Here is a 14,367-nt window from a genome sequence, read left to right on the forward strand (position 1 = left end):
ATGGAACATTTCTGGGATCTTTTATTTCAGTTCATGAAACATGGGACCAAAACTTTACATGTTGATTTATATTTTTGTTCAGTGGGCTTATTCACAATATGTTCTGGTAATTAAATAACATGACAAATACATTTTGTTTTCCATGTTACACCTGCAATTTAAACAATACGAGGGGCTTGAAGACGACAACTTGAACTTGAATTTGAAGCTCAGAAATTAAAATACTCGAATAGGCCAACTTTAATCAGACATTTCCTCAATTTGGTGCTTGAAAAGTCCTTGTAATTATTGTAGCCAATTTATAAGTCATAATTAACACCCTTATAATTATGTGATTTCATTTTTTATTTGTTTTTGTGAGAGATGTGGCCACTTTTGTTTGTTTCCCGCTACTTTAATTGAAGGGTGTTACTCTACTCTGTTGAGGTAAAACCATGTGCGGTTATTATGAGGACAACAACATCTAATGTTGGCTTCAACTTGGCTTTCCATACAAATCCTTCCATTAAAAAAAAGCAACCTGGTTTTTGGTCACTTTCTCATTATAAAAACAGCGACGGTGAGATTAAAAATGGTGAGATTAATGCTACCGCTATTCGTGGCTTTTTATGTGTGCCTGCGTCTGCCATAGTCTACAAGGAAAAAAATGCATGCATCCAATCTATTTCATCAGGCAATGTCCACATTATTCTCACATATTTTAGAATGCAATAATAATTTGAATATCAATGCATTGGCAAGGCCTACAAAATGCATTATTCTTAAAGTGATAATGGCCTACTTTTTCTGACACTTCTTGCATGTTTTTTTTTTTGGGGGGGGGGGGGGGGGGTTCTGTATTAGGCCCTATATGTACAATTATATGACATTGAGGTCCTTAAATTACAATTAAGTATTTTAAAAAGTCCCTGAAAGTCCTTGAATTTGACTTATCAATGTCTGTATGAACCCGGCTTAAAGGAAGTATAGTCCTAGACCTATGTTGTTGTATAGCTGGAGTTATGGTTCAATTTGCATATATTCATTCCTCTAAGTACACATGTGGAACTGCATGAAAATCTTTTTTATTTACGTTTCAAAGCATTTCAAATGTTGATCCCAATGTCACACATTGGCCCCATTATTTATAGAAAGACCCTTATGTAAGCCTATGTGTATGTATGTCTGTCTTTCGGAGGCGTTGGGTTAAAAACGGAAGTCAAATTTCGGTTGGCCCTTGTTTGGTCTTAAGTCATAGTGAAGGTCTGATTCCTTGTACTATGTCCCAATTACTTATTTGACTAAACTGTACTGTCACAGTAAAGGCATTTAGCTCCCCTGTACGATGTCAGTGAAAGTCTTACACTAGTGCCTTGCGGTCGGATGCCACAGTTGCCATACCAAGCGGGGATGCAGCCAGTCAAGATGCTCTCAATGGTGCAGCTGTATAACTGAGGATCTGAGGGTCCATACTATGTCAAAGCAGGTCTTTGACTCCCCTGTACCATGTCATAATGCAAGAAACCTACCTTGACGAGAGCTGAGTGCAGGTAGATGTTGTGGGGCATGATGACGGCTCCTACGATGCCCACAGCCTGCTCCATCTGGGCAGGACCACAGCCCTCACAGTACGGCAGAAACATCCCCTTGAGCAGCTCCCCCTGGTCCGGACGCACCATCACATACTATAGGCACATACAAGAAATGACAGTCAGATACACACACGCAGAAACAAAAACCTACCAAATTCTATCAAAGCTACGCTATATATTATCAAACCAGCTGCCAGGTCTATGGGAGAAGTTGGAAAGTGTTAATGATCAATACAGAGAAAAACTTGTTCTTACCTCATACCCAAAGCTTACAGCCATGATTGTGATGAGAAACCCAAAGAAGGCTTCAAGTTTTCTCAGGCCTAAAAAACAAAAGTTGAAAATCACATTGAAACAACCCAGACAGAAATTGATACACACCTGTACCTAAGGACCATTAAATCACATACACATCTTGGTGTGCGCCAAAGAAACACTCACCATATTTATCTAGAAAGAGGAACACAAAGGTGTCAATGATGGTGATGAGGACACCTCCCCAAAGTGGAATCCTGGTAGATGGCAAACAACAATGTTAGTTTGAGCCCAATACATTGACCTCTAGAGTGGCTGTTTTATGCCTATGTCTACATCCCAAAAGTCACTGCATGTCTGTATCTCCACTTTTGACCAGAGGCACCCTATTCCCTATATTGTGCACTACTTTTGAACAAAGGTCATACAGTGCATTCAGACCCTTTGACTTTTTCCACGTTTTTTGTTATGTTACAGCCTTATTCTAAAATGGGTTAAATCGTTTTCCCCCCCTCATCAATCTACACACAATACCCCATAATGACATAGCAAAAACTGTTTTTTAGGATATTTTGCAAAAGCATTAAAAATCTAAAACTGAAATATAACATTTACATAAGTATTCAGAACCTTTACTCAGTACTTTGTTGAAGAACCTTTGGCAGCGATTACAGCCTCGAGTCTTCTTGGGTATGTCGCTACAAGCTTGGAACACCTGTATTTGGGGAGTTTCTCCCATTCGTCTCTGCAGATCCTCTCAAGCTCTATCAGGTTGGATGGTGAGCATAGCTGCACAACTATTTTCAGGTCTCTCCAGAGATGTTCGATCGGGTTCAAGTCCGGGCTCTGGCTGGGCCACTCAAGAACATTCAGAGACTTCTTCTGAAGCCACTCCTGCATTGTCTTGGCTGTGTGCTTAGGGTTGTTGACCTGTTGGAAGGTGAACCTTCACCCCAGTCAGAGGTCCTGAGCGCTCTGGAGAAGGTTTTCATCAAAGATCTCTCTGTACTTTACTCCGTTCAGCTTTCCCTCAATCCTGACTAGTCCTCCAGACGTGATGCTTGATATTCAGGCCAAAGAGTTCAATCTTGTTTTCATCAGAACAGAGAATCTTGTTTATCATGGTCTGAGAGTCCTTTAGATCCTTTTTGGCAAACTCCAAGCGGGGTGTCATGTGCCTTTTACTGAGGAGTGGCTTCCGTCTTGCCACTCTAGCATAAAGGCCTGATTGGTGGTGCTGCAGAGATGGTTGTCCTTCTGGAAGGTTCACCCATCTCCACAGAGGAACTCTGGAGCTCTGTCAGAGTGACCATTGGGTTCTTGTTCACCTCCCTAACCAAGGCCCTTCTCCCCATGATTGCTCAGTTTGGCCGGGCGGCCAGCTCTAGGAAGAGTCTTGGTGGTTCCAAACTTCTTCCATGTAAGAATGATGGAGGCCACTGTGTTCTTGGGTACCTTCAATGCTGCAGACATTTTTTGGTACCCTTCCCCAGATCTGTGCCTCGACACAATCCTGTCTTATATAGACAGATGTGTGCCTTTCCAAATCATGTTCAATCAATTGAATTTACCACAGGTGGACTCCAATCAAATTGTAGAAACATTTCAAGGATAATCAATGGAAACAGGATGCACCCGAGCTCAATTTCGAGTCTCATAGCAAAGGGTCTGAATGCTTATGTAAGTAAGGTATTTCTGTTTCTTATAAATGTGCAAAAATATCTAAAAACCTGTTTTGGCTTTGTCATTATGGGGTATTGTGTGTAGATTGATGATGATTTTATTTCATCCATTTCAGAATAAGGCTGTAACATAACAAATTGTGGAAAAGGTCAAGGGGTCTGAATACTTTCCGAATGCACTGACAAAGGGAAACCCAGCCGCGAGCGGTCCAGTGACGCGGGCCTACCAGACGAGCTAAATACCAACTATGCGCGCTTCGAAGCTAGCAACACTCAACTATGCATGAGAGCACCATCTGTTCCGGATGACTGTGTGATCACGCTCTCCGTAGCCGATGTGAGTAAGACCTTTAAACAGGTTAACATTCACAAGGCCACAGGGCCAGAAGCATCACCAGGATGCGTACTCAGAGCATGCACTGACCAGCTGGTGTCTTCACTGACATTTTCAACATCTCCCTGACCCAGTCTGTAATACCTACATGTCCACCATAGTCCCTGTGCCCAAGAACACCAAGGTAACCTGTCTAAATGGCTATTGCCCCGTAGCACTCACATCTGTAGCCATGAAATGTTTGAAAGGCTGGTCATGACTCACATCAACATCATCATCCCAGACACCCTGGACCCACTCCAATTCGCATACCACCCCAACAGATAACACAATCTCTATTGCACTCCACACTGCCCTTTCACACCTGGATAAAAGGAATACCTATGTGAGAATGCTGTTCATTGACTACAACTCAGTATTCAACACCATTGTGCCCTTCAAGCTCATAACTAAGCTAAGGACCCTGGGATTAAACACCTCCCTCTGAAACTGGATCCTGGACTTCTTGATGGGCCGCCCCCAGGTGGTGAGGGTAGGCAACAACACATCTGCCACGCTGACCCTCAACACAGGGGCCCCGTAGGGATGAGTGCTTAGTCCCCTCCTGTACTCCCTGTTCACCGATGACTGCATGGCGCACGACTCAAACACCATCATTAAGTTTGCCGATGACAACGGTGGTAGGCCTGATCACCGACGATGATGAGACAGCCTCAGGGAGGTCGTCAGAGACCTGGCAGTGTGGTGCCAGGACAAAAACCTCTCCCTCAACGTCAGCAAGACAGAGGCTCTGATTATGGACTACAGGAAACGGAGGGCCGAGCACGCCCCCATCCACTGGGCTGTTGTGGAACAGGTCGAGAGCTTCAAGTTCCTTGGTGTCCACATCACTAAGGAACTATCATGGCCAACAAACATCAACACAATAGTGAAGAGGGCATAACAACACTTCTTCCCCCTCAGGAGGCTGAAAGGATTTGGCATGGGCCCTGAAATCCTCAAAAAGTTCTACAGCTGCACCATTGAGAGTATCTTGACTGGCTGCATCACGGCTTGGTATGGCAACTGTTTGGCATCCAACCGCAAGACGCTACAGAGGGTAGTGCGTACGGCCCAGTATATCACTGGGGCTGAGCTCTCTGCCATCCAAGACCTCTAGATCAAGCGGTGTCAGAGGAAGGCCCTAAAAATTGTCAAATACTCCTGCCACCACCCAAGTCAGACTGTTCTCTCTGCTACCGCATGGCAAGTTGTACCGATGCTCCAGGTCTGGAACCAACAGGACCCTGAACAGCTTCTACTCCCAAGCTAGAAGACTGCTAAATAGTTCAAAAGTGAACTAATAGCTACCCAGAATATCGGCATTGACCCTTTTTGCACTAATCTCTTTTGACTCATCACATACGCTGCTGTTACTGTTTATTATCTATCCCGTTGACTAGTCACTTTATCCCTACCTATACATATCTACCTCAATTACCTCGTACCCCTGCATATCGACCCAGTACTGGTACCTTGTGTATATAGCAAACTCCTTGTGTTATTATTTTTATATTTCTTCTACTATTTATATGTTTGTCTCTGCATTGTTGGGAAGGTCCTGTAAGTAAGCATTTCACTGTTAGTCTACATGTATTTACGAAGCATGTGACAAATAAAATTTGATTTGATTCTTAGTGTAGTAAATCGTTGTCTAGTTGGGCACTGGCTGGTGGTACTGTAGCTACCTGCCAACAGAGAGGAGGTTGAAGGCAATGGCACAACCAATGACCTCCTGCATGTCTGAGCCAATGATGGCCAGCTCCACCATCAGCCACAGGATAATACGAGGAACCTGGGAGTGAGGAGGGGATGGAGGTGTGAATAACAAGACTGGATATAACACGCACAGCAACCACATTCAATTACATTAAACAAAACCAAACCCTTTTATATGGTGTTATACCAGAGTGTGTATGAAGAACTGGAGTGTAAGGCGAGGGAGGGATACTCACAGTAGGGTACTGGCGGTTGCAGACCTCTGCTAGGTGCATCCCTGTGACAACCCCCAGGCGTGCAGCCAACCTCTGCAAGAGGAGGCCGATGATGGTGGCCCCTAACAATACCCACAGGAGCTGAAAGAGGGAGAACGGTACAATGGTGATGAAGCATGGGATTAAATGAGTCAGTGAAAGAGATAACCAAGAGCAAAAAGACCAGAGGGAACAGGGTATGCTGATTCTAGAATTGAATGGAATAAAGTACATCTTCACTGTCAAACGGAGATAGAACTTTGCAGATGAAATCATTTTTGCCATAGTTTTTGAGCATAGTACCCCTGCCGCTAGAGAGTGAAGGTCACCCATGGCTGATGTTGTGTCTGTGTTCACCTTAAAGCCAGCTTTAGCTCCAGACTGTAGATCAGACTCGATGTTCCCTGGGTCCAGATAGGCGATGCTCATCAAGAAACCAGGACCCGTAAAGGCCCAGAGTTTACGGAAACTGAACATCTGAACGAGAGAATCACGAATAGCACAATTAATGCCTGAAAATAAATCTTAACATGAAGTATTATCTGTCATTGAAGATAGGATGATTCATAATTTCTAAACTATTCTATAGTCAAAGCAACTTCGTGTATATCACTTTATACAGGTCATAAACTTAATGTAATAGGCTCTGAGGTCATAGGCCCTGTGATGTCACGGACTGAGGTAATAATAATCTCTATGATGTCAGACAGGTAATAATCCCTGTGATATCATAGGCTCTATGACTAAATAATCATTGTGATGTCATACCTGGTAAGGTTGTAGCGGTATTTATTAGAGAGGGGTAAAGAAAGATTTTGTTCGGGCGCCAGGCAGGTATTAACCATGCAGAAAGGATAAGAGTAGAATAGAGAGAGTACCACTACCAGACCCACACACATCAGCAGAAGAGACTGCCTAGAGTGTAGCCTGTTTACCAGATAGCCAGTGGAGAGAAAAGAGAATACACACGCTATAAAACCCACATCACAGCACAGGGGTAACCCCAACAAGAATACCTCATACAATAATAATAATAATAATGGCAGAGCAATTTAGCAGCAACTTCATACAAGAAAGAACCCAGTCATCAACAGAGGTTTGGAAATAATCTATTATCTTCCAGTGGAGGAGTGCAGAGGGTATGAATGTGGGGGGTGTTCATAAACACAACAAAGGCCTTAAAAATGTCCACAATCTTCTCGGCCACATGTCATTAGTACACCCCACCTCAATACAGTTCAAATAACAATACACAACTTGCAAGCAACCTCACTTTTAACTAAAATGTCCACCCAAATACTTCTGGCAGGGCAATAATAGTCCAGCTCTAATGAACTTCAATGGGAAGTGCATTTGAAAAATAGAGAGTCTGTTGCAGGGTAAAGCACTGAAACGATAGAGGGAAGAGAAAGAGAGAAAGAGAACAAGAGAGATCTTAGCTGTGGTCTTCAGGCGTGCCGGTGTACTGTCTGACCGTCCGATGGTTTGTATGTCAAAGCTTCGCAACAATGTTGCTACTAATCCATGCAATCCATAACCGGCACAGTCCCAAATGAAAACAACCACGACCTAGCGCGGTCAAACCGATGATTGAGTTATATACTTTATAAACTACACACGCTGAAAACAAACAAAACTTCTGCAGCATAGCACACACAATCAAACTGTCTCGCCACCCAAGAGCCCCCCCCCCCCCCAAAGAGCTGAACGAGCTGTCTTTATTTCCTCCTTCCTTACTGCTGATGCGCTCTTAAAGTGGCAGCGCACGGTGAAGGCTCCGTGCAGGATTTCGCCACAAGGTTATAATAATGCTTGTGATTCCATAGGCTCTATGACTCAAGAACTTTGAGGTCATAGTCCTTATGTGGTCATGAAAGCCCTTTGATGCCATAGGCTCTAAGTTAATGCCGCGTTCAAAACAACTCAGAAACTTGACTTGGAAATAGAGCTCATCTTTATATTTCCAAGTCAAATGTTTGAGTTTCCTACTTGGAAAGTATCAGAATCAACCAATAGATAGCTCTACACAAAAAAACATATGCACATTTTTAACTCTTAGGTTCTGAGTTGTCTTGAAAGCACCATAGTACTCCTTGTGATGTCATAGACCCTGGGCTCTGTGTTAATAATCCCTGTGAGGTCATACACCATATAATGGTCTCAGTACCTGGGTGACATCCTCTGGGATTGGCACCTTCTCCTCAAAGTATGTAGAGAAGTGCTCGTCGTCCGGGGCCCCAGACACTGTTGAGCCTGGCGGAGAGATGGAGCTGTGCTGGTCCTTGGTGGTCTGGATAACCCCATTCTCCTGTGGAGGCTCCTCTGAAGAAAGGAGGGCGCGGGAAGAGGCAAAAATGTCCCTCAACAATTTCCCGACAATGCTCAAAGGGATATTCAATGTCTGCTTCTTTTTTTTACCCATCTACCAATAGGTGCCCTTCTTTGCAAGGCATTGGAAATCTTCCCTAGTGTTTGTGGTTGAATCTGTGTTTGAAATTCACTGCTCAGCTGAGGGACCTTACAGATAAATGTATGTGTAGAGTAGAGATGACATAGTCATTCAAAAATCATGTTAAACACTATTATTGAACACCGAGTCCATGCAACTTAATATGTGACTTGTTAAGCAAATGTGTACTCCTGAACTTATTTAGGCTTGCCATAACAAATGGGGTTGAATACTTGACTCAAGACATTTTAGCTTTTCCACTTTGACATTATGGGGTATTGTGTGTAGGCCAGTGAAAAAACAAATCAAAATTGAATCAATTTTAAATTCAGGCTGTAACAACAAAATGTGGAAAAAGTAAAGTGGTGTGAATACGTTCTGAAGGCACTGTAAGTGAATCTACTGTGTGCACTTTAGAAGAGAGTTATCACTCCCACTACCAAGCTTCTCGTTGTAGTGCAGGACGTTTTTGCAAAAACATTTCTATATTCTAGAACAATGTGTGAATCTCACATTGTCTTGAAAAAGGTCTTGGACCGAAATGTTAACAATAAATGAGTTTTAATAAAACAATTCTACAATGTATTGTGTAGGCAGGAATAGGGCATATAGTGCACCATGTGTGCTGAGCTGACCACAGTACAGCGTAGGAGTGAGTGTGGTGGAGTGTGTCGTGCTTCTGTTATCATAAGTTACCTTCCAGGTCTGCTTCCCGCGCTGTCTTCATCAGGGTGGTGTTAAAAGGGGGGCCGAGGGGAGGGGGAGCTCTGTAAACGCAGGGACTGGAGATCTGTCTGGAAACAGACAACTGAAATGAAAACAAAATATTAAGAAAAATATAATACAAACACTGCAGAGACCAGTAACACTCTTATTTAGAGTTTTAAAAACTATCTAGTCTTAAAATCCTGACCAATTCAACTCTGGTCATTGTGGGTATCATTCATTCTAGTCAGCCACTAAAATCACAGAAGGATCACTGTTTGTGAACGGTTAGAGTTCCGTTTCCTTCCACCATTTCTCCGCTTAATACTGCTTTGCCTGAGAAGAGCAGGCACGCTATATACAATTATTGAGGATTTGAGGAGTTAGGCTAAACTAAACAAACGTAACCTCCAAAGTTTTTCATAACAATGGGAAATAAGCACTCTTAAACCTATCGATAAGCCATGACAGGAGACAACTGATATTGATGCTGAGTAACTAGTTCTGCAACAGCAAAAATGACTCCGCAAGAAATGCACATGACCACTTCACTCATATTAGCCTAATAGTGAGAACATAACAAAAGCCTTGAATTGACCTCAATATGGTCACCATGGTTAGAATACATCTTATTCAGTACTTCCCTCAATGTGAAGTCAACGAAAACCTCCTGACCTCATTTACACAGTACAGCTTTACAAATGCCCATACAAGAGATATCAGAAGACCCTTGGGTCGTTCCACCTCAAAAACATGAGAGGTTTTTGACAACCACCATCTCAGATAGACACGATTAGCACTCATGAAAGATTTTGCAGAAACAGAATTTGAACCCTGAGAAATTGAGCTAATTCATTGCAGCCAAATTGCCCATTTTAAATTTAGAGGATTCAGATAATAAAAAATAAAAATATCAGATTTGGACCAAACTTCTTCCTACCAGTAAGACATGAGGGGGAAAAAAAGAAGCCAAAAGCCACTCAGACCCCTCACGCCAATCACACACTAAAAACCTGTAGGCCTATACAGTATCAGTTCTTGATTTTTGACAAGTAGTAAGAAGCTGTGGCTTGGAGTATTGCTTCTACATACAGTATCATGTAATGTATTCCCTGTGAATCTGGTGTTTTTTTTTTTTTTTTTTGCATGTTCAGAGAAATTAGGTCATCAACGTTTGCATTATTTACCATAAAGTAGTGGGAAAGTACCAAATTCTGACCACTAGATGCCGCTGTTCCTGCTATACCACCACACTTTTAAATCCATTTTGCTGGTCCCCTGTGTTTAAAAAGATCACAACACTTTCATTGCAACGTTGGGTAGAAAACCAATAGATTGTGTGGTCATCCTCACAAATCAAGCCAGTCCTCCAGGAAAGCAATTCACTTTGTCCTAATCACAACCTAATTTTTCAACCCAACTCTCCTTGAATAGTCCCCAAAAGTGCTGGGTGATTGTGACGAAACTGGCACTTGACTAGTGTTGCACATTTTGTGGAATATTCAGAGGTGGAAACTTTCCGTGGGATTTTTTGTTAACAAACTATAGTTTTGGCAAGTTGGTTAGGACATCTATTTTGTGCATGACAAGTATTTTTTCCAACAATTGTTTACAGACAGATTATTTCACTCACTTATAATTCACTGTATCATAATTCCAGTGGGTCAGAAGTTTACATACACTAAATTGACTGTGCCTTTAAACAGCTTGGAAAATTCCAGAAAATGATGTCATGGCTTAAGAAGCTTCTGATAGGCTAATTGACATCATTTGAGTCAATTGGAGGTGTACCTGTGGATGTATTTCAAGGCCTACCTTCAAACTCAGTGCCTCTTTGCTTGACATCATGGGAAAATCAAAAGAAATCAGCCAAGACCTCAGAAAAAACTTGTAGACCTCCACAAGTCTGGTTCATCCTTGGGAGCAATTTCCAAACGCCTGAAGGTACCACCTTCATCTGTACAAACAACAGTATGCAAGTATAAACACCATGGGACCACGCAGCCATCATACCGCTCAGGAAGGAGACGCGTTCTGTCTCCTAGAGATGAACGTACTTTGGTTCGAAAAGTGCAAATCAATCGCAAAACAACAGCAAAGGACCTTGTGAAAATGCTGGAGGAAACAGGTAGAAAAGTATCTATATCCACAGTAAAACGAGTCCTATATCGACATAACCTGCAAGGCCGCTCAGCAAGGAAGAAGCCACTGCTCCAAAACCGCCATAAAAAAGCCAGACTACGGTTTAAAAATGCACATGGGGACAAAGTCCTCTGGTCTGATGAAACAAAAATAGAACTGTTTGGCCATAATGACCATCGTTATGTTTGGAGGAAAAAGGGGGACACTCGCAAGCCGAAGAACACCATCACAACCGTGAAGCACGGGGGTGGCAGTTTCATGTTGTGGAGGTGCTTTGCTGCAGGAGGGACTAGTGCACTTCACAAAATAGATGGCATCATGAGGCAGGAAAATTATGTGGATATATTGAAGCAACATCTCAAGACATCGGTCAGGAAGTTAAAGCTTGGTCACAAATGGGTCTTCCAAATGGACAATGACCCCAAGCATACTTCCAAAGTTGTGACAAAATAGCTTAAGGACAACAAAGTCAAGGTATTGGAGTGGCCATCACAAAGCCCTGATCTCAATCCTATAGAAAATGTGTGGGCAAAACTGAAAAAGCGTGAGCGATCAAGGTGGCCTACAAACCTGACTCAGTTACACCAGCTCTGTCAGGAGGAATGGGCAAAATGTACCCAAATTATTGTGGGAAGCATGTGGAAGGCTACCCGAAACGTTTGGCCCAAGTTAAACAATTTAAAGGCAATGCTACCAAATACTAATTGAGTGTATGCAAACTTCTGACTCACTGGGAATGTGATGAAAGAAATTAAAGCTGAAATAAATCACTCTCTACTATTATGATCTACTAGGAATTGTGAAAAACTGAGTTTAAATGTATTTGGCTAAGGTGTATGTAAACTTCCGACTTCAACTGTATGCAAATTAATATTAATACCATTTAAATGTAGATTTTTTTTCATTATGTGCATCTTCACTGTCACTTTCCAACCTTGTTGAGGATGGCTCGTTGTCAGGCTCAAAAAGCCTCAAATTTGCCTACGATGGCCACCAATTTTTCAACCCTTGTATTGGTCAGCCTGTTGCGTGCTTTGGTGTATGTGTTCCCAAACAAGGACCAGTTGCGCTCTGAGGCGGCTGATGTTGGTGGGATTTGGAGGATGATGGAGGCAACGGGAAAGAGTCTCAGATCCACAAAGTCCCTTCCACCAGGTGGCTGATGAGATATGTTGGCACGACTGCCATATTGTATCTCCTTCCCAAAGCCCTTGCTTGGAAGTGTACTTCGCCAGACTGCCAAGAACCTTGCCCTCTTCCAGGCCAAGGTGGCGAGACAGTAGTGATGACACCATAGGACTTGTTGATCTCTGCACCAGACAGGATGCTCTTGCCAGCATACTTGGGATCCAACATGTACGCTGTGGCGTGAATTGGCTTCAGGCAGAAGTCTTCACGCTTTTTGATGTATTTCAGAACTGCAGTTTCCTCTGCTTGGAGCATCAGTGAAGTGGGCAGGGCAGTACGGATTTCTTCTCTTACATCTGCAAGCAGTCTGAACATCAGACAGAATGGCATTGTCTCCCTCAATCCGTGCAATGGCTACTGCTATAGGTTTCAGGAGTTTCCGGCTTCTTACCACTCTCTCCCAAAACACATCCAGGAGGATCCTCTGGATGGGGCTATCCATATCAGCAGACTGTGATATGGCCATTTCTTGGAGAGACTCCTTCCCCTCCAGGAGACTGTGAAACATGATGACAACACCATCACAACAGGTGTTGCTGGGCAGCTTCAATGTGGTGCTCTTATTCTTCTCACTTTGCTTGGTGAGGTAGATTGCTGCTATAACTTGATGACCTTTCACATACCTAACAATTTTCTTGGCTCTCTTGTAGAGTGTATCCAATGTTTTCAGTGCCATGTCCTTGAGGAGCAGATTCAATGCATGAGCAGCACAGCCAATGGGTGTGATGTGAGGGTAGGACTCCTCCACTTTAGACCAAGCAGCCTTCTTGTTCGCAGCATTGTCGGTCACCAGTGCAAATACCTTCTGTGGTCCAAGGTCATTGATTACTGCCTTCAGCTTATCTGCAATGTAGAGACCGGTGTGCCTGTTGTCACTTGTGGCTGTGCTCTTGTAGAATCCTGGTTGAGGGGTGGAGATGTAGTTAATTATTCCTTGCCCACGAACATTCAACCACCCATCAGAGATGATTGCAATACAGTATGCTTTCTCTATGATTTGCTTGACCTTCGATTGAACTCTGTTGAACTCTGCATCCAGCAAATGAGTAGATAAAGGATGTCTGGTTGGAGGGGTGTATGCTGGGCATAGAACATTCAGAAATCTCTTCCAATACACATTGCATGTGAGCATCAGAGGTGAACCAGTTGCATACACAGCTCGAGCAATACATTCATCAGCATTTCTCTGACTACGTTCCTCCATTGAGTTAAAAAAACAACTTCTGATTCCAGGAGCACCATGAGCTGTTGCTATCAATAAGGTGTCCGATTCATCATTTTCACCTCGAATAGAAGTAGAGGGACTTTTGTCAGAGGTTGCTTGTTGTGAGCGCTGAGGAAACTTTATGTACTTGGTCAGATTCTGCATCTTTGTTGCATTCTTCACATATGATTTGGCACAGTATTTGAAAATGTACACAGCTTTTCCTTCTACATTCGCTGCAGTGAAATGTCTCCACACATCAGATAGTGCCCGTGGCATCTTCCTGTAAAGATTGTTTTTAAATATATTTCCATGTACAGATAAATAGTTAAGCAGTTAGATTAAACAACTCCTTTGTGAGATAAAATCTTTTAAAATGAAACATGTATGGAAACAGGTGAATTAACACTCATTTAGCAGGCTCAAGCAAACTAAAACCCACATGGTAGGAAAAACTAACTAGCAGAAATTGTTAACAAGTTAGAAATTATTTAAAACACATTTTGGCTACTATTTACTAGTTAACAAAAAAATAATATATGTCACAACATATATTCACCCCACCCAGTATTGTAATCAAAACTTACCAGAAAGCATATAGTACATGGCTCAGAGAATGTAGTAGTGTGGGCCTAATACCATCACATTAGTGTGCAAGATCTTGAGAATCAGCTGTACATGTGATGGAAGAGTGCACTGTGCATGCAGAGGGTTGAAATTCCATTGAATTGGGGATAGTTTAACCAAAATATGCCACAAGACCTAGAATTTCCTTACGTATCCCATAAAAAAACAGATCACTGTTATAAGCTAACTTTTTGATAA

General features: G+C 42.6%; 1 protein-coding gene across 2 annotated transcripts in view; it reads right to left on the bottom strand.

The window, feature by feature from the left end:
* LOC120062189 (natural resistance-associated macrophage protein 2-like) overlaps nucleotides 1-14,367 on the bottom strand; it is a 45,494-nt gene that overhangs the window by 13,758 nt on the left and 17,369 nt on the right. The window contains exons 2-9 of one of the 2 annotated variants that reach the window (XM_039011994.1): nucleotides 9,000-9,111; nucleotides 8,022-8,176; nucleotides 6,212-6,331; nucleotides 5,837-5,956; nucleotides 5,570-5,676; nucleotides 2,013-2,083; nucleotides 1,827-1,894; nucleotides 1,509-1,664 (exon numbers count right to left, since the gene is read on the bottom strand). In XM_039011994.1, the coding sequence (XP_038867922.1) occupies nucleotides 1,509-1,664; nucleotides 1,827-1,894; nucleotides 2,013-2,083; nucleotides 5,570-5,676; nucleotides 5,837-5,956; nucleotides 6,212-6,331; nucleotides 8,022-8,176; nucleotides 9,000-9,111 (909 nt within the window). The remainder of the gene's footprint in view (nucleotides 1-1,508; nucleotides 1,665-1,826; nucleotides 1,895-2,012; nucleotides 2,084-5,569; nucleotides 5,677-5,836; nucleotides 5,957-6,211; nucleotides 6,332-8,021; nucleotides 8,177-8,999; nucleotides 9,112-14,367) is intronic. The other variant, XM_039012000.1, reaches the window with a different exon arrangement.

Source organism: Salvelinus namaycush, chromosome 2 (assembly GCF_016432855.1).
Source record: "Salvelinus namaycush isolate Seneca chromosome 2, SaNama_1.0, whole genome shotgun sequence".
In the NCBI taxonomy this organism is placed as follows: Eukaryota; Metazoa; Chordata; class Actinopteri; order Salmoniformes; family Salmonidae; genus Salvelinus; species Salvelinus namaycush.